This window comes from Natrix helvetica (genome assembly GCF_964273705.1).
Source record: "Natrix helvetica genome assembly, chromosome: 10".
In the NCBI taxonomy this organism is placed as follows: Eukaryota; Metazoa; Chordata; class Lepidosauria; order Squamata; family Natricidae; genus Natrix; species Natrix helvetica.
In genome coordinates this window covers 13,341,036-13,361,200 of record NC_138561.1, presented here as the reverse complement: position 1 = coordinate 13,361,200, position 20,165 = coordinate 13,341,036, and the positions used below count along the sequence as shown (strand labels likewise).

At 41.8% G+C, this 20,165-nt stretch overlaps 1 protein-coding gene across 1 annotated transcript in view; it reads left to right on the top strand.

Moving 5' to 3' along the window:
- The first annotated feature begins 4,224 nt into the window (after positions 1-4,224).
- Positions 4,225-20,165, top strand: part of EDC4 (enhancer of mRNA decapping 4) — a 36,573-nt gene continuing 20,632 nt past the window's right edge. The window contains exons 1-14 of the mRNA XM_081963452.1: positions 4,225-4,413; positions 5,714-5,870; positions 7,073-7,184; positions 8,218-8,317; positions 8,498-8,687; positions 9,607-9,754; positions 10,464-10,568; positions 13,591-13,700; positions 14,736-14,822; positions 15,828-15,923; positions 16,043-16,145; positions 17,012-17,192; positions 19,340-19,412; positions 19,639-19,730. Of these exons, the coding sequence (XP_081819578.1) occupies positions 4,338-4,413; positions 5,714-5,870; positions 7,073-7,184; positions 8,218-8,317; positions 8,498-8,687; positions 9,607-9,754; positions 10,464-10,568; positions 13,591-13,700; positions 14,736-14,822; positions 15,828-15,923; positions 16,043-16,145; positions 17,012-17,192; positions 19,340-19,412; positions 19,639-19,730 (1,630 nt within the window). The 5' untranslated portion in view covers positions 4,225-4,337. The remainder of the gene's footprint in view (positions 4,414-5,713; positions 5,871-7,072; positions 7,185-8,217; positions 8,318-8,497; positions 8,688-9,606; positions 9,755-10,463; positions 10,569-13,590; positions 13,701-14,735; positions 14,823-15,827; positions 15,924-16,042; positions 16,146-17,011; positions 17,193-19,339; positions 19,413-19,638; positions 19,731-20,165) is intronic.

Below are 20,165 nucleotides of genomic sequence, written 5' to 3'. Positions count from 1 at the left end.
GATGAAGTTACAGAAGAGTTATGTATCTTCAAAGTGGTCAGATTGTTCGTCCGGTGTTTAGTGTAAGCTGGGCAATCTTGAATTCATAGGCCTTACGCCATTCCAAGACTATTTTTCTATTTTCGAAACTTAAGTTTAAAGCTGGGTTGGAAGTTAGGTTAACACAGTCTGGTTCCACATGGTCATCAATAGCAAAAAAGAAAGAAAAGGATGCAGTTCTTAATTATTGGTGTTCCATTTTGGAAGAATTGAGATCAAATTCGTTAATTTAGGCCAGGGGTGTCCAAACTTGAGAACTTTAAGACTTGTGGACTTCAACTGCCAGAATTCATATATATATGCCATCAGTGTAGCTGCTTCATTGTGTGGTGTGGTGGCCTAGAGGTTGAGCTCTCGCCTCACAATCAGGAGGCTGTGAATTCAATGAGAATATATCTGCTGAATAAAACTCCGCATTGGTGACAGGAAGGGCATCTGGCCATTAAACGCTGCTAGCTCCATTTCAGTTGCCCTGACTACCCCGCAAGGGATTATGGTGAGTTAAATGATGATGAGTGTAGCAAGGATCATTGCAAGGATCACAATTGAAATGAATCCATCTGGGGCAATGGGTCTTGAAAGTTAGTTTCTTAGTACCTACGAATAGGTTTAGTTGAAAACTCTTGTTGATGGAATTTGTTTCCAACACTAGCGTTCAAAGTATTCAAAGCTGTGACCGGAAGTTTCTTTTTATGAGGAAAAGTTGATGTTTGCGGGCGATTTTGATAGCTCAGCATCACCTTATTCAATATGGCTAGTGACTGTTTCGAAGGATTTCGTGGTATCGTGTTATAGTTGAATAGGTGTATGCCTTAATGAAGCAGTATGTAATAGCCATACATAAACAAAATGCCTTAGAAAAATTCCTTGAATATGTATTCATAGGAACACTTTTTGACTAAAGAGGCTTTACTCTTTTTAGTTAAGCATATGAATGCCTTTTGTCATCCATAAGGAGGGAATGACTCTTTTTTCCACACGTTACTTCAGCTTTCATTATTAGCAGATGGCATTCAATTATTAGACACTGTCGCTTCCCTAAGTGAAGCTTAAGATTTTCGTTGGGAGGCAAGAACTGGCTGCATTCTTCCCTGGATTCAAATTGCAGGAAGGAAAGTTCATCTGAACTATTTTTGAATTAAAGTTGTGTGATGGAAAGGCAAAACATATCTTAAAGACATTAGTTACTACAAGAAAGGATAACAAAATATTTGGTCTGGGAATATGGAAGACATGTAAATAGATTAAGACTATTGAACTGCTGATTAAATAAACTCTTCTTTCTATAAAAACAAAAGGGATATTCTGCTGGGATATGTGTAGATCAGGTCTGTGTAGATGTGACTTGCCACACTCATAACCTATCTACTGTATTGTATGGCTCACTAGGCATGTTATGTCTGTTTTTGTTATATTCTGGGCAAGAAACAAAACAAGTTTTCATGGCCTTCATATGTAAGTCATAAGCTCTAGCATTCTTTCTCCTCATTTTTCACTTTGATACAAAAGTGCTCTAAAACTTTGCTAGTATAATATTCAATTTGGCATCAGTTGCCAGAAACAAAATGTATTCAAGAACTACTAAGTTTACACACTGCTTAATAAGAAATACTTGATGTACATGGTATAAAGAAAGCAGACTTTAATATTGTGAAGCTTGGTTTACAGAGCATCGCTAGTTTTACCGATAAATATGCTGAAGTTTTGTGGAGTAAGGTCATCTACCTATTCCGTTATGGGATGTGTAATCCTGGCTTGTTTAAGACTGTACCTGTGGCAAATGTACTAATAAAGATTCTTTAACAAGCACTCTCTTGTAAGGCTAAGCTTAGAAATTGAAGAAACAATGAAAATGAAGATAGGGATTCTGTTGCTATAGTGAAGCAATGGCCATGAAAAGGTGGCCGGATATCCAGCGAGAGATAATCACTCTAAAATAAAAATGCTTTCAAATTATCCTCTTTGAATTTTGGTGCTTGCCTGTCAAAGAAATAATTCTTTATATTTCTGTAAGCAATATAATAGCTTAGTAAAAAAAAAACCTATATCAAGTAAAACATGTTTCTTCAGGTTTCTGTCATTTCTATGTTACATATGTTGTGATGTATAATAAAGAGGTAATTTTAGCACCTCTTACATGTATCCTATCTTGAACAATTTACAGTAATTTGGGTTGTGATCCTTTTGGTGCTGTAATAGTGCATTGGAACCAATCAAAATGATCTCCCCAACTTGGTCCTTCAACTCTACCAACGCAACCATGTGTTCCCAGTTTCTATGCAAGCACAAGCCACTAAGAAATGAATGAGGTGGTCAGCTTTCAATATTTCACACAGTTCTTGAAGAAATATTTACTGTAAAAAAAGCCATTCCTGTATTTGTTGCAAAAACTTGACAAAGTTTTTTTTTTATAAGAAGATAAAATCTAAGATTAACCGAGAACTGTGGTGCAGAAAGTTTTTCAATCTTGCTATCAATACCTAATATAGAGGCTTGTTTTCTATGTTCGATGGGGGAAGCTGGATATAAATACAATACGCAGAAGTTTCTCCTTTTTATTTTCATATCATTTCTACAGGCTTTGGGCTTGCAAAAAAGATGATCAAATATTACCAATATCATTGGTAATTTGTTGTATTATCAAATGCAGGTAGTTCTCGACTTACGACCACAATTGAACTCAAAATTTCTGTTGGAAAACAAAACATTTCTTATGTGAATTTTGCCCTATTTTATGACTTTTCTACCACTGTTAAGTAAATCATTGTTGTTAAATTACTAACATGGTGGTTAAATGAACCTGGTTTCCCCATTGACTTTGCTTGTCAGAAGGTCACAAAAGATGACCCCAAGACAGTGCAACTGTCATAAATATGATTCAGTTGCCAACCATCTGAATTTGGGTCACTTGACCATGAGGATGCTGCAATGGTGGTGAGAAAAATGGCCATGATGAATCACTTTTTTTCAGTGTCATCGTAACTTTGAACGGTCACTAAATGAACTTGTAAGTCGAGGGCTACCTATACAAATAGAATGTAAATGCTTTTTTTATGCAGAGAGAAAATACAACATATTTTCTAGAGTGTTTAATGAGGAGCTAGTCCAGTGCGTCACCGGGATGGCTGCTTGGCATACAGCTTCTTGAGCAGCAGGACTTCCAGAGGCTTCTTACCAGGCAATCCTGTGCATATTTAGAAATAAGAATCACTGTACTTAATAAAGGGGAATATGGGTAGCTCGGGATAGAAACGAGGGCGTTCCTTGGTGCTCTCTGAGCTTGCTTATTTTCTTGCAGACGTTTCATTACCCAAACTAGGTAACATCATGTTACCTGATTTGGGCAATGAAAACCTCTGCAAGAAAACAACCAAGCTCAGAGAGCACCAAGGACCCCTTAAGAATCACTGTACTTGCTTGCTTAATGAGCAACCAAGGTATAACTGAAAGCCTTACACGATGGGTTGCTCTGAAAACTTAATGTGTCATTGGGGAATGCAGGCTGTGTTCGTATCTTTCTATGAGCCTGGATAGAGTAGGTAGGTAGGTAGGTAGGTAGAGGATAGATAGATAGATAGATAGATAGATAGATAGATAGATAGATAGATGATAGATAGATAGATAGATAGATAGATAGATGATACAGATATACATACATAGATAGATTAGATATAGTAGATAGATGATAGACAGATATACATAGATTAGATAGTAGATAGATGACAGACAGATAGACCTAGATAGATTGGATGGATGGATGCGTGGCCGCTTTTCCCCCCTGGGAAAATCTATATTCGTTTGATGCAACTCAAAGGCATCAAAGGGGTGTGCCTAAGTCCATCAAAGTCCCTACCGTCCCTGTTCCTAATGTTTATTTGTATCCATTTCATGTATTCATAATCATGTTTATACTTATATCTGTTATCTAATACATACTTGACAAAATAAATAAATAAATAATAAAATAATAATAATAAAGGCATGTCCGCCATAAGAGAGGACGAGGCAGCTTTCGTCTGCCCTGGTCTTTGAAACAGACGCTTCCCTGCAGTCATAATGGCACGGCTCCCCTCGCCGGACGCCACGCTCCCCTTCTCACTTTTCCCTTCCTAACCCAACCCCTTGAAGCGTTTTCCAGTCCAGCCAGACGTTGGGCGGAACCCGCGCGCCGGGATGCAGTTTCCGCCGGGAAGGAAGAGGAAAACGGACCGGAAGCGGAAGTGGGGGCGGCGAGTCGGGCTCGGCCTGTCTGGGCGGCAGGCGGGCGTGAGCGGCGGCTTCGGCCTTGGCGGGGCCCAATGGCCTCCGCGAGCATCGACATCGAGGACGCCACTCAACACCTGCGCGACATCCTCAAGCTGGATCGGCCCGGCGGTGAGGCGCGGCGGGGGTGGTAGTGGTGGTCTCGGGCGGCGGCCTTTGGCGGAGCTCCGGGCGGGGTCTGTGATGCAGAGCCGCTTTGGAGGGCAGCTCGAGTGCCCGGCTTGGAATGCCTTCCTTCCCAGGCAATGCCGCCCGCGCCACGCTGATGATACGGAAAGAGCGAGGGGAGAGAAGCAGCGCTGCAGCAAGGAAGTCGGGCTGCCCTTCCTTCCTCGCCATTGCCCCGGTTGGCGGGAGGCGGAGGTTCTTTTCCCCACTCGGGCTTGTTATAGCATCCCCTGCCCTTCCTTGGGAGCCAAGCCTCTCGAAGGAGCTGGGACTCAATCCTATCCGAAGTGCATTTAAACTATTCTGTACATTTCTACTCAAAATGTTGTAATTTCTATGCATAGCAGCCTAGAAAATGGCTTGTGTTATTCTATAACGCTGTATGTTTAATAATAATATTTTATTATTATTTTGACCACTGGCTTGTGGTGTGAAAACTATAAATATAAACCACAAATGTATCATTTCAATAATTACAGTGAATGCATTAGCTCATCTCTGTGTTTGCCCTCTTTTGTCAAGCCTGATTTGCTGTTTGACATTTAGAGTGATAATAAATAACAAGTGCAGCTGTATTTGTAAAAACTGCAATCTGGTAATATTTGGGCAATTGTTTTGATACTTCTGTGCTGTGTGAAAATGTCTGTGGTTTTATATTGTAGGGCTTTTTTAAAAAGAGTTTTTAGTCAATTGCTTTCAATATAAGCAAAGTGAATAGATAGCTTAATTATACTTCATTTGAAAGTCTTGTAGGGGTATCTGAAGCCCTTGAAAAGTTGGGGAAATCATGACGCGGAACTTTTGTAAGTTGAAGGCCACACATCTGGAGAAAGCCTAAGTTGGGGAAAGCTGTTCTAGAAAGAGTCAATAATTTGGCCATCAACGAAATGTTTGATGTAATGTTGTAGATTAACGTTGAAGTATAATGCTCTATGGGTAGATTGTAGACTGGGATATACTTTTAAATCTATGGATGATTTGAAACAGATAAGCAATGTTTCGCCCTCCAAAAAATTCGGCAAGAATGGAAAGACAGTTCTTTCCCCATGCCCAAAAGTAGACTTATAGAATTAACTGCTATAGAAAATTGGCCTTGCTCTATTAAAAATACCACTGTTTCATAAGTCAGCAGTACACGGTACTTCAGTAAAAGGTTGGCTAGTTTAAAATATATGCAACTCTGTGACAAGACTAAGTAAATATGAATCTTGGCTTTTTTCTCTGTGTCCCCCATTCCTTTCAGGGTCAGTGAATGAAAACCAGAGAACATCCAGTTCCTATAATGGCGACCTGAACGGTCTTCTGGTGCCAGATCCCACTGCAGCTGGAGATGGTTCGTCCTCAACTAAGCCTATTCCACAAACCGTTCCTCTCGGAGCGCTACAAGACAAACAGGTTATGTAGGTATCTTAATTGGTGAGGCAAAAGTGAAAGGCTAAAATAGGTGTGATTTGTGGTCTCTGGAATACCAAGAAGCATCCTGGCAAATGTTTTCTCCTGCAGAGATGAGATTTCCCTCTATTCTGCTATGCCTGCTATTAAGGCTTTGTAAAATTGTGTGCAGCTTCTGGGGTGGGTTGAGTTAGTACAGTGCCTCCTCACCCATTGACCCTTAATGCTACAATGCAACCTGCTTTTCTCCAAATGAATTTCAGTTGCCATATTGGAGGCACTCTGTTAATAGAAGTCCAGCATGTCTGGAGAGACTCCAGACAGGTTTGGGGGAAGCTGATTGAGAAGAGCATGTGAGGGCCCGCCGGCAACCAGCAGAGCTGGCAGCAGAGTCGGACAGTGAGGAGGTTGGAGCCAGTCCTAGGGGTTGAGGAAAGCTCAGACAAGGGCTCTGCGTCGCAGGCAGAGAGGGAGTTAGACAGCAGCAAAGCAGAGGAACAGATGGAGCCTGTTTCCAGTGTGCGCATACGCAGAGATGCCAGAAGACAAGAACAACTAAGAAAGCAGGATTGACTTAAGAGTAAAGCCACAGCTTGGAGGCAATTGGCCTCTCCCAGAGAAACAAAAGAAGAGCGAACGGGGAGTGGGCTTTTGCAGGAAACAATTCATTCATTCGGTCTGGAAAGTTCTGGTTGTGACTATAAAAGACTGTGCCAAGTTTTGCCTTGCCCTGCATTTAGAAACTAGTTATTTGGCAGCTCTCCAAAGGAGATAAGGTGCATGTGGATAAACATTCCTCTGAAAGACTGTTTGCTAAAGCCTTGCTGACTGTGAATGAAAGGAATTCACAGTCCTGTAAATAAAAGAGGTTTTGTCGGGACCAAGACTTTGCTTCTTGCTTTCTAAGGAAGCTTGGGTCAGAAGAGAGAAGAAGCCTGTGTTGTAAAGAACAGTCACTGTCAGTTGGGGTTTGCTGCTCCTGATTTATTTTCTTCGTTTGCTCATGGATGGGCAACCTTTGTGTTCAATTTGGATCTGTAAAATACATTGTTGGGAATTCTACAATGTGGTAGCCATGCCATGTGCTTGATTCTATGGGCACAGTGACCATGGTCCCAACTCTTAGAAGAATTCACAGAAAAAGTTACCCTTAATATCCCAAAGACTGACTTCTTTTTCTCTTCACTTCCTGCCCCCGGCCACCTTTTAGCTGCCTCTCTGGAGATGATAATTCCACCTGCATGGTGATTCTCGCAAAAGATGTTGAAATAGTGGCCAGCAGTGATTCCAGCATCACCAGTAAAGCCAGAGGAAGCAATAAGGTAAAATACAAGAAAGCACTTTCTTATTGGGTCATAACTCTCTTCCTTCTCACCTGCTGATGACAAGCGCATATCTATCCTGGTATTATAAGAGGGGAAAAATATGTAAAAGAAATTGATCATTGGCAGATGCAGATGTTATATTGGGTACATGCTCTGACATTGTGCTTGAGAATGTGGCTTTGATATATTGACAGGCTGTGATCCAAGGGGCAGATTGATTGGAAGACTCTTTAGTTCATGCAGGGAAGGTCTGGAGTTCTTTCCCTCTCCCCCTTTCCATATCCAGTCCACATACCTCAGGCCTTTCTCCCCTCAGAAATGTCTGTGAACAAACGAGTAGGAGAACACTATACGTTATTTGGATGGAAACCCAAAAGAATGTTAACATCTTTTGCGACACTAAATGAACGATGGCACTCTAAATATGCCTTCATGTGTATTTCTGCCAATCAGTGCGTCTGTTCTAACAAAAGTCCCTTAAAATGGCTCAGTTATATTACCCGTCTTGTCAATCTGTCCGTGTGCAGTTGTAATTTCAGGAATTGCCAGCTCGTCATTTATGTCTGGTTAAGGAACAAAAGATTTGTTGTCTAATGTCTCTATATGTGGTTGACCATATTCTTTCCTTCTTCATATCATTCCTGATTCTTCTTTGTTGCCGAGAAACATTCTAAAATATTCAAAAGTAATGCTTGTTTGCTGATTTGTTTCTTTTTCACATGACTGTGAGCTTTCCTTCTTCTACAGATTAGACAGTGGCCATCTCCTTCTCAGCTTCACGGCTTTCTATCATAGAGCATCCATAGATCAGGGATGGGCAACAACAATGACCCCTTTACGTCCTGTGGACTTTCAACTTCCCTGCTGGCTCAGGAATTCTGGGAGTTGAAGTCTATAGGCCATAAAGGGGCATAGTTGCCTACCCCTCCTATAGATGGTCTTCTTTATTAGGTGGGGTATTCCTTTTTGACTGGGTATTGAATTGGTTCCTATGCTAGAGCTATTGTTTGTCTTCTTTTCTCCCCGCCAGGTTAAAATCCAGCCAGTAGCCAGGTATGACTGGGAGCAGAAATATTACTATGGCAACCTCATTGCTGTCTCAAATACCTACCTGGCTTATGCTATTCGAGGTAAGACATCTCCCCATCCTCCCACTGTCCATTCTGAAGTTTCAGGTTGGGCTTCTTTTGCATCTTAACTTTTGTCCAGTGGCCTGTGCTGGACTTTGTTCCATCTCCGCAATAGAAAGAGGAATTAGCACTCCCCCGGCTCCTTTGGACTAGGTGTGTTTAACCCATTTTTCCCCCCAGGTGCCAGCAGTGGCTCAGCCATGGTACGTGTCCTGAGTGTCAGCACAGCTGAGCGGACGCTTCTGAAAGGCTTCACTGGGGGAGTGGCAGATCTGGCTTTTGCTCACCTCAACTCCAACCAGTTGGCCTGCCTGGATGAAGCTGGCAACCTGTTTGTCTGGTGTCTGTCTATGGAGAATGGAAAAATCCAGTATCTTACTTCAATGTTAACCATAATGGCAAAGGGTCATAATATTGGTAGATAAACTAGTTGGTCTGTGGTACAATTTGCAAAGCCGTTGTAAACATCTGGCACTGTTTTTTTTTTAAAAAGCACCCCCCACACACACAAAAACCCTCTACAGTAATGCCATTATTACCTTACTTAATTCTGCAAGCCAGAACTAGGCATTGAGCTTTTTGATTTCGGCATGCAAAATCTGAAATCTTGACTAAGTTACGGTTAGAGTCTTGCATTCTAGTCTTCCCGTTAAGAATGTTTCTCAGTATTAACTGTTCTGTTTGTGACTTTTACACATCTATAACCTTCACTTCATCGAAACTAGCTAAAATCGAAGATAATTGAAGCATTTATCAAACAGAAATATAAATAATGAATGCTATAGAAAGGAGAATTCAATTGTGCTATAATGACAATTGTTGATCGTTTTTTAAAAAAAATAGAAATGGAGCTTTCCTGCCCAATCTAGAAAGCAGTGATGAAAACTTTATGCATTGGTTTTTCACATAAACTTTTAACTGTGGCATTCCATTGTCCTTAGTGGCTGAATTCACACATACTTCCTAGGAAGGAATCATGACTTATAAACCACAGTGACTAAGTTCACACAATGGGTTAAACCAACGGTTTAATAACGGTATTGACGGTTTTAATAAAATCTGCTAAGTCAAACGTTGGTAGTTTAATGTTTGCGCTTAGAAGTGGAAGTAGGTTTTTACTATTGCTAAAATATGAGGACAAGATGTTGCCTAAACTCAGATTCTCATTCAGTCATTCATTTATTTCCAACACTCTTGAGATAGACCAAAAAAAAAATCAAAATTGAACTCCTGGGAGGCTTTTGCAAAGGGTATTAATGATGGAGGTCTTCCTTAACTTCGGTGATCAGAGAAGAGATCTTGGTGAACATCAAACGACCCGATGGGACTCCTCTGAACAACTTTCGGAGGATAATCTGGTGTCCCTTCATCCCTGATGAGAATGAGGAGAGCTGCGAAGAAGGCAGCCAGACTCTGGCATTGCTGCATGAAGATCGAGTAAGCATTTCTGCGGCTTTCTTCTTTCCCTTGGCCATTTGGCCACTCGGCGTAAAGTTGGCTTTTTTTAAAGCAACGATGGGAATACAGGTAGTCCTCGTCTTACGTCTATAATGGAGCCCAGGATATCTGTTCTTAGGCACGTGGTTAAGCATGTTTTGCCCCATGTGATGCTTTTTCTTGTCATGGTTGTTAAGTGAGTCACTCCAGTTGTTAAGTGATTAACAGGGTTGTTAAGTGGATCTGGCTTCCTTATTGACTTTGCTTGTCAGAAGGTCGCAAAAGGGGATTACATGACCCCGGGGCACTGCGAGCGTCATAACTATGAGTCAGTTGCCAAGTGTCTGAAACGTGACCGGGAGGGCTGCTACAAGAGTTGCGAGTGTGAAAAACGGTCATGAATCAGTGCCATTGTAACTTGCGATGGTCATTAAAGGATTGGTTGTAAGTCAAGGACTACCTGTAGACTACCTGAGATAGGTAGGATTTATTCTCCACCGTTGAGTCAGCACTGAGGAAGCTTCTTGGGTGAGAAGCGACACAACTTCACGGGGAAAAAACAAAGTCCAGTTGCCTTTTGAAAAAAGCACCTTTGGGACAACCATGACCTGGATGACTGAGAATCTCCATAGGCATCAACCTGTTGGGATGATTCCTAATGGAGCTTTAGCATGTTCTTTTTGCTCACTTTTTCCCTTTGTGTTGGCAGGCTGAAGTCTGCGACCTTGACATAATCCGAGCCAACCATAGTTCATGGCCAGTGGAAGTAACCAACATCAAAGAAGGCTACATTGTGGTGAAGGGTCATAGCACGGTAAACATTTAGCCATTGTCTTGATGTAGCGGCATAAGTGTCTGAGCGAGGTATTATAGCTCTCTGTTCTATGTGCTTTAATTCATGAACCTCAAGTGTTCCTCTTCGCCTTCGTTCCAATGGCTGATGACACTAAAAGCAAGGCATTCTTTTGCAATTATTTCTGGCATTTGCACGTAATAAGCCAGGATGTGAGTGAGCTGTGATTGGAAAAATAAGCAGTGAAGAGTTTTAGATTAAATCTAAACTCAGGATTTTGCTGATGTGTCCTCCGATAATCTAGGATCAATGTCCTCACATCATCCATTTCAAATCGACTGGGGGGGGGCGCAGGGGGGGGGGGGTTTAGCTGTTGATCCTGAATATTTTGGTTCTACTTCCTTGTAATTCTGGATCTTGATCTCATACGATGTTTTCCACCTCCCAATTTGTGTAACTGCTTGTCCATACTGGGGCACCAGCATGCTACCAGTAGAAACATGATTTCTTCAGCCAGGATATCTGGTTTTTATGAACAAATAGACCTACCAAATGTTATCAGAAGAGAGGCTATTAAAAAATAGCCTTGTCCCCATTCTGGTGTGGTGTTGCGGCAAGACAGTTGGGATAGCGGGGCTCTGCAAATTCCCGGTCGATCCTTCTTCGTAGAGAGGCCCTAAATCACCCTGGAGGGGTGACGAAGTAAGGAGGGCTCCCTGGCTGATCGCGAGAGAGTAGCAGCTCGCTCGATCATAGGCACCCTCCCGATCAAGGAAGAGAAACTGCAGTTATGGCCGGAATGAAGCTGGGGCAACCGAAAAAAGAGATGAGCTGGAATGGTTCATGAACAGAAGTTTGGAACTGACAGAGACTATTTTCAACTTCTATATTAGAAACTTAAACCCAAACAAAATAATTTTTTAAAAGAAAGACTCTCCAAAACGTTGAGAAAGCAGCGAACTAATTCATGGAAATAGACAACAGACCCAAAGGAGAAATAAACTTTAATGGAAGACTACAAAGTTTTAAAATATAGAAAGACTGGGCTGGAACCTGTAGTATTGTGAAAGGTGACCTAATTTGTGGGAAATATTGTTTAACTATTGGAAGAAATTGTATAAAGAAAATGTTTTTCCCCATCTTTTGATAATCAGCTGTTATACTTTCGCTTCCTTTAATGCTGGAACTTAGAGCTGGGATGCCACCTACTGGTGAAAAAAGATATACTGTTATATGGTGGGAATAGTCCTTGACAGAGGTTTGATAAGAAGATGAGGTTTGATAACAGAAACAAAGAAGACAAAAACAATGAAATGCAAACAACACCTGGAAAGGATTTTTTAAAAAATATTATATATCTATTTGCTTTTTGGCTGCTTGGGATTAACTAGTGAGCCTATTGAAGATTTTCAAGGCAAGGTGGACTATAATCAACAGAAATTACCCTTGAAATTGGACACGACTGGATTAATGGGATTTCAGGAAATTTGGTGGGCCATTCTGGATTATCAACAATATCTGACAGAACATTCTACGAGGCGAAAGAAGAAAAATTAAACAAGATTTACAAAGTTGGATAACTTAGAGGGAGCAAATTGGAAGATTTTGAGGACTATAAAAATGGTGAATATTGAGTAACAATTCCGGGACTGAGCTAATTTGACTAATATCGGCCTTTATTTTTGGTTTTTCTGGAGAATTGGGATTTTGGTGGATTATTGAGTAACTTTCATCTTATTAAATTATTGCAAAATGTTTCAACAGGAAGAAATAAATACACTTCTAAAAGAATTGTTATTGATGCTTCAATGTATTCAAGAAACTCTGATAAGAAATCATAGGGAGTTGATGACTTTGATGCATGATACAGATGTGAGACAAGAAAACTCAGCAAATGATAATGAAAGATGAACAAAAAAGCCAGAAAATAGAGGAAAAATCAGAAGGAACTGAGGAAAGAACAGGAGAGATAAAACAACAAATGTCACAAGCAGATAAAGATATGGAAGGGACAGCAGAAATTCTTAAAATGCAACAGGTAGATTACTCTTTCAGAGGTCCAAACATAGAAGAGGATATGGAGAAAGATCTAGAAGTGATGAAAGAGTTACTGATGGGTGCTCTAGAGACTCAACAGCAAGAGACAGATGTTGAGGCGGATGAAATACTCAGACTTAAATATAAGAGATATAAGGAGATACAAGATCCCAAGGGAGGAGTATGGAAGATTTACCAAAAAGTCAAGAAGAATTGAAATATTAAAAAGGGCAAGAGATGATGGATAGATATAAATACTTCTTAATATGGCAGTTGCTTCATTAAGGGTTAGAAAATAAGAATTGGAAAATAGCATTACATAGACTGATACATAATAGAATACATTACAATTACTATGCATACGTAAATGTTAGAAGTTGAAAGCTTACCATTATGTATACCTACTGTAAATGTATACCATTAGGGAGGCGGTGGCTCAGTGGCAAGGACGCTGAGCTTGTTGATCAGAAAGGTTCGGCGGTTCAAATCCCTAGCACCACGTAATGGAGTGAGCTCCCGTTACTTACATGTCCCAACTTCTGCCAACCTAGGCAGTTCGAAAGCATGTAAAAATGCAAGTAGGAAAATAGGGACCACCTTTGGTGGGAAGATAACAGCATTCCGTGCGCTTTCGGCATTTAGTCATGCCGGCCACATGACCATGAAGATGTCTTTGGACAGCACTGGCTTTTTGACTTTGAAACAGAGATGAGCACCCCCTAGAGTCGGGAACGACTAACACATATGTGCGAGGGGAACTTTTACCTTTGCAATATCTAAGCAGTATTATTGTTGTTGTTGTTATAAAGTACAGTGACCCAGACAATACATCATTCACTAAGCACATATGGATGTTGTAGAAAAACTATGAATAAAATTATTATTTTTTTAGAATAACCTTGTGCCATCCCCAGCCAGACTAGCAGAAAGATGTCTGTTATTCTGTTTCAACTGTGCTGCAAAATATAGATAACTGCTATATTTTTACCCCTTTGTTCTTGTCTAGCGCCTGAGCGAGGGAGCGCTTTCTCCTGATGGAACTGTCTTGGCTACCGCAAGCCATGATGGCTACGTCAAATTCTGGCAGATTTACATAGATGGACAAGATGAGCCAAGGTAATTTCAGAAACAGAGAACTGTCAGGCAAGGGGAATGTTTGTAGCTCAGGGTTGAAATGAAGGGTTGAAATATTACATATAGTTCGTCTTTCTCTGTGAGGAGAAATATTGGCGCTCTCTTGAGCTCAGTTGTTTTCTTGCAGACATTCCATTACCCAAACCAGGTAAGAGCAAACTTCACTCCTTACTAGCACTGATTATGTTACTTAGTTTGGTAATGAAACGTCTGCAAGAAAACAACGAAGCTCAGAGAGCGCCAATATTTCTCCTCACAGAGAAAGACGAACTATATCTAATATTTTCCCAGGGTTGTAGAAACAGTTTCATTGTTAAAACCATTCAAATGTTGATTCGTCCATCGCCCTCTACATTTTCACATCACACCAAACCAAGAAGTGGCTTGTTTGGAATTCCCTTCATACGGACCTAGCTGTCGTAGTTTATAAACCACAGATTATCCATCTTAAGGGATAAAGTGAACATAGTCATTAGAAACTTCTTCGGGAATGCATGCCTAAAACACACACTGGCTTGGAATGAAGTTGTTGTTGTTAATTGCGAAGTCGTGTCCGACCCATAACAACCCCAGGGACAATGTTCCTCCAGGCCTTCCTGTCCTCTTCCATCCTATGGAGTTCATTTAAGTTCACGCCGACTGCTTCAGTGACTCCAGCCACCTCATTCTCTGTCGTCCCCTTCTTCTTTTGCCCTCAATCTTTCCCAGCATTAGGCTCTTCTCTAGTGAGTCTTTCCTTCTCATTAGGTGGCCACAGTATTTGAGTTTCATCTTCAGGATCTGGCCTTCTAAGGAGCAGTCAGGGTTGGTCTCTAGGACTGACCGGTTTGCTCGCCCTGCAGTCCAAGGGACTCACAGGAGTCTTCTCCAGCACCATCGTTCAAAGGCCTCAGTTCTTTGACGCTTTCTTATGGTCCAACTTTCACAGGCATACATTGCAACTGGGAAAACCATAGCCTTGACTAAATGCACTTTTGTTGGCAGTGACTATAACCACGGTTTGTTTTATTTCTTCAGTCGATGCCTCCATGAATGGAAACCTCACGAGGGCAGGCCTCTTTCCTGTTTGCTCTTCTGTGACAACCATAAGAAACAAGACCCAGAGTAAGTGATTGATCCTGTTCTATATGAAGGAGGGTGAGGGGCCCTTTGCCAAGTGGGAAGAAAATAGCTGCACGCACGCACACACACACACCACCTTGCATTCTTAAGGAAGGTCCTGCAGTTGTGAGGCTGGGCTGTAGAAAAAAGCCCTCAAAAGTGACTTGCAGAGCAGTGTTGTCTCTCTGCTGTAATGTGTCCTATAGAAGCTGTGTGTTTAGGTAGATACTTGACGGAAGAGAGCTCTTTCTCTTTGCAATTAGCAAAATTTCCTGGAATATCCAAGATTTCTACTTGCGGGAAAGATCTTTATCTTCCCAAGCTTTATGTCCTGACCCAGGCTTCCTTAGAAAGCAAGAAGCAAAGTCTCATATTTACAGGACTGTGGATTCCTTTCATTCACAGTCAGCAAGGCTTTAGCAAACAGTCTTTCAGAGGAATGTTTAGCCACACGCACCTCATCTCGTTTAGAGCACTGCCAGGGCAAAGCAAAACTTGGCACAGAGTCTCTTACAATCACAAACAGAGCTTTCTAGACCCGGTGAACGAATTGTTTCCTGCAAAAGCCCACTCCCGGTTTGTTCCTCTTTTGTTTCCTATGGGATGGGCCAATCACCTCCAAGGTGTGGCTTTACTCCTAAATTGACCCTGCTTTCTTAGTTGTTCTTGTCTTCTGGAAGCTCTGCGCATGCGCACACTGGGAACAGGCTCCAGCTGTTCCTCTGCCTCACTGCTGTCTAACTCCCTCTGCCTCCCGACGCAGAGTCCGCGTCTGAGCTTTCCTCAACCCCTAGGACTAGCCCATGTTCCTCCCCAACCTCCTCAGTGTCTGTTGCGGCCGCGGATGGGCCACAACACTTTACTCCAAACCTTGCTAAAGCTATGATCGACTGTATGAATTTACTATGGCTGGAGGAGGTGGTGTTTTTTTTTTTCTTGTTGCAAGCAACATTTCCTTGACCACAGTCTTTTTGAGTCCGTTTTCTTCCCATTCATTCATTTCCGCAGGGTTCCTTTTTGGAGGTTTCTCATCACCGGAGCCGATCAGAATCAAGAGTTGAAAATGTGGTGCACCGTCTCCTGGACCTGCCTCCAGACTATTCAGTAAGGGTTTCTGTAGCTGACATTCCTTTAGTGGGGGGAATCAGATGCCCCAGAAAAAGAAGAGGAATAAGTAAGTTCCCAAGTGTGTCATGACCACTCTCGTCTTCGGTTAATTCCAGGTTTTCTCCAGATATATTTAGCTCTGTGAGCGTCCCTCCCAGTTTGAAGGCCTGTCTGGATCTCTCAGCCGAGTACCTAATTTTGAGTGATGTGCAAAGAAAGGTAGGCACTTGAATTTTATTTTATTTAATATTGAATTTATTCGCCACCCGTCTCACTGACCTGCAGAACAGATGGCTGTTGCGATACAAACGTCTAATCTACCATGGTAGATTAGACATTTTAGTACTTCCTGTATTCTGTTAATATAGTGAGTGGAACTGGTAGTAGCTACTTGATTAAGATGATTAACACTTGCTTATGGTCCTTCGTTTATTTTATGATGTATTTAGAATAGAATAACAGAGTTAGAAGGGACCTTGGAGGATTTCTAGTCCAACCTCCTGCCTAGGCACCTACACCATTTCAGACAAATGGCTATCCAACATCTTCTTAAAAACTTCCAGTGTTGGGGCATTCACAACTTCTGGAGACAAGCTATTCCACTGATTAATTGTTCTAACTGTCAGGAAATTTCTCCTCAGTTTTAAGTTGCTTCTCTCCTTGATTAGTTTCCACCCATTGCTTCTTGTTCTACTCTCAGGTGCCTTGGAGAATACTTTGACTCCCTCTTCTTTGTGGCAACACCTGAAGTATTGGAACACTGCTATCATGTCTCCCCTAGTCCTTCTTTCTCTTAAACTAAACATACCCAGTTCCTGCAACCGTTCTTCATATGTTTTAGCCTCCAGTCCCCTAATAATCTTCGTTGCTCTTCTCTGCACTCTTTCTAGAGTCTCCACTTTTATTTAAATGATTTATGTGGCCATTTATCTGGTAGCAATGAATGGACATCATAGTGTTATTAAAGCAGTACTGCTAGTCCTTGACTTACGACCACGATTGAACTGGGCTTTACCTGCTTCCTGAGCCAAGATGAGACCATGTCTCCTCTTGCAGCCTCTGATGCGACGGATTATCTTTCACAGGTCTTGTATGTGATGGAACTTGTCCAGAACCAAGAAGAGGGCAAAGCTTACTTCAGCTCCATCTCAGAGTTCCTGTTGACTCACCCTGTCCTGAGCTTCGGCATCCAAATGGTCAGCCGCTGCCGACTGAGGCACACCGAGGTCCTCTCAGGAGAAGAGGAGAGTGATGGCATCAGCGCTGGTAAGTAAGTGATGGATGCCTCTTCCCTGAGATGAAGAAGCCCAGGAGACATCATTTCTGGACACAGAACAAGAGTTGGGCATGATCAAAACAAAGGCCTCTCTTGGTCAGTTGTCTCTTGGCATGTTGGTCAACCAGACTCCAAGTAGATGCTCACACCTTCTGCCCAGGTTCTCCAGACACTGGTTTTCTTACATAGTCTTTATAGACCAGAGGCCGGCAACCTTAAACACTCAAAGAGCCACAAAAGTCCTAACTGGATGGTTTCAATTTTGGAGCTGACAGGAAGTCCGGTTCCCCCACCATAGAGTCTCCTCCTAGCGTGGCATCCTTTTTCCTCTACCTGTCCTAACCGAAAGCCCTATCAATTGTGGGGCTGATAGGAAAACCCACCCCTTGCCATAGAGTCTCCTCCTGGTGTGCCCTGCTTTCTCCCCCACCCTAACCAGAAGCTCCTCTCAAAATTGTGGTGCCGACCAGCAACAGGGAGCTGCAGCAGAGAGATGAAAGAGCCACATGCAGCTCCAGAGCCGCAGGTTGTGACCCCTGATATAGACCATGACTAGCCTCTTCTTCCATCCGTTTGAAAAAGAAAAATCCCCCTTTTTTAGATTGTCCATTTCCAGTAGCAAAATCTTCACAGTGTGAAGCTGAACTGGCTTTTATAGCCCTAAATTCCTCGCCCGTTAATGTTTTGATCATCTTAAATGATGTTTAGCATTTTGGTAGAGGAGAAAAGAACATCTTCCGTCCCGAGTTCCTTCACACCATGTGTCATTTGATTTATTTCTCTCGTGTTCCTCTGCTTCCGTTGTTTTTTTCCTTTTAAAGTAATTTGTAGATTGATAAACCATGATTTCATCATTGTGTGTGCAAGGGAGAGAGGGGGGGGGGGAGTTAGATTAGAGAGAGATAGACAGATAGGGACAGATATATTAGAGATAAGTAGATAGATTGGATGGATGGATGGATGGATGGATGGATGGATGGATGGATGGATGGATGGATGGATATGATGATAGATAGATGATAGATAGATAGATAGATAGATAGATAGATAGATAGATAGATAGATAGATAGATAGATAGATAGATAGATGATAGATAGATAGAAGATAGATAGATAGATGATAGATAGATGATAGATAGATAGATGATAGAAGATAGATAGATGATAAAAGATAGATAGATGATAGATAGATGAGATAGATAGATGATAGATAGATAGATAAAGACAGAGACAGATGGTAGATACAGTAGACAGATTAGAGACAGATATATTAGAGAGAAAATAGACATGGATGGATAGAGATAGATAAATAGGCAGATAGGACAGAAGATAGATAGATGATAGATAGATAGATAGATAGATAGATAGATAGATAGATAGATAGATAGATAGATAGATAGATACATACATACATACATACATACAAATGGCAGATGATAGATAGATAGATTGATAGATAGTGATGACAGAGGTGATGATACATACAGTAGACAGAGATTAGAGACAGATATATTAGAGAGAATGTAGACAGATTAGATGGATGGATAGAGATAGATATGACAGAGTGAAAGATATATAGAGAGAGACTGTCTTGTGCCTTTGTGTATAGAACTCAAACCATAGTATTTCAAACAGGAGTTAGCAGAAGATACAACTTGGCACGATATCTCATTGTCTCATCCCAAGCTGTCCAGCTTGCTCAAGGAAGTTTTTATCTTTGTAAAACAAGAGGCACTCGCCACCAGCACCCTCAAACCCAAGGGAAGCTCCTTAAATGTTACTTCTTTCCATGCAAAGCCAGCGGTGGGATTCACTTAGGTTTGCCACCACTTCGCAACTGAGCACGCACGCGCCTTCTGCGCATGCGTGCTGCCTTCCGTGCATGCCCTATGCTTGCGCGCCGGGGGGGGTGCACACATTTGCGCGGTGTCGAAAACGAGGCTACGTAGGACATTTTGGAGCCTGGTTCGGTTTGCCGCTACCAGGCAATCTCTGCTTGCCTGGCTCTTTAGTTCAACCAAAAAGGTTCATAAACTGCTTCTATTTGAGTGTAATGGCTGGGAGATTCCTTTGGCGGCTCTTGGTGGTGACAAGACGGAGCGATTCATTTTCTTCCCTCGACTTCTTCCTTTTTCAGAAGGCGCTCAAAGTTCGGGCGCTTCAGGTTCGGCAGCAGGGGTGCTGATCAAACTCTTCTGCGTCCACACCAAGTAAGTTATTTTCAGCGTCTGCCCTTTCTCTCTCTCTCTCTCTCTCTCTCTCTCCCTCTCTCTCTCTCTCTCTCTTTCTAATGGCCTTCATTCTACGTGGAATGAATGTTGAAATGCTGATGTGAGGGCATCGCTAGCTTTCCACGATGCAGATTGAAATGGAACGGGTGCTTCGGTGGAGCCAGGTGAAGTGTGTAACTTGAAGTCATTTACCTAAATGTTGCAGGGCCCTTCAAGATGTACAGATAAGGTTCCAGCCCCTCCATAGTCCAGATACGGCCACTCCAGTCCCTCCCCACTGTTCCCGCGAAGACTTTGGTGAGTCCTTTTTCCCAGATAAAGTCTAAGCAGAGCCTGCAAGAGTTTTCTTCTTTTGTTTCTTGCTTGCTGTTTACAAAAGATGTATTAATTTTAAAAAATGGAAATTTAGTACAAATGCACATATCTAGATAAATTATTATCAAGATATGTGCGTTTGTCAATAAATAATCTAGATATGTACATTTGTATTGCACATATATAGATAAATTATCAAGATAAGTGCGTTTGTGAATAAATTATCTAGATATGTGCATTTGTATTATTTTTATAAATTTGGTTTCCAAGTTTGGATTTGTGGTATGAAGGAGTCCTTCCTTCCTTCTCCCTCTTTCTTTCCACCTTGTCTCCTTCCTTCCATCTCCCTTCTTCTTTCCCTCCCTCCCTCCTTCTCTTCCCTTCCTCCCTCTCCTTCCTTCATTCTTTCCTTCCTTC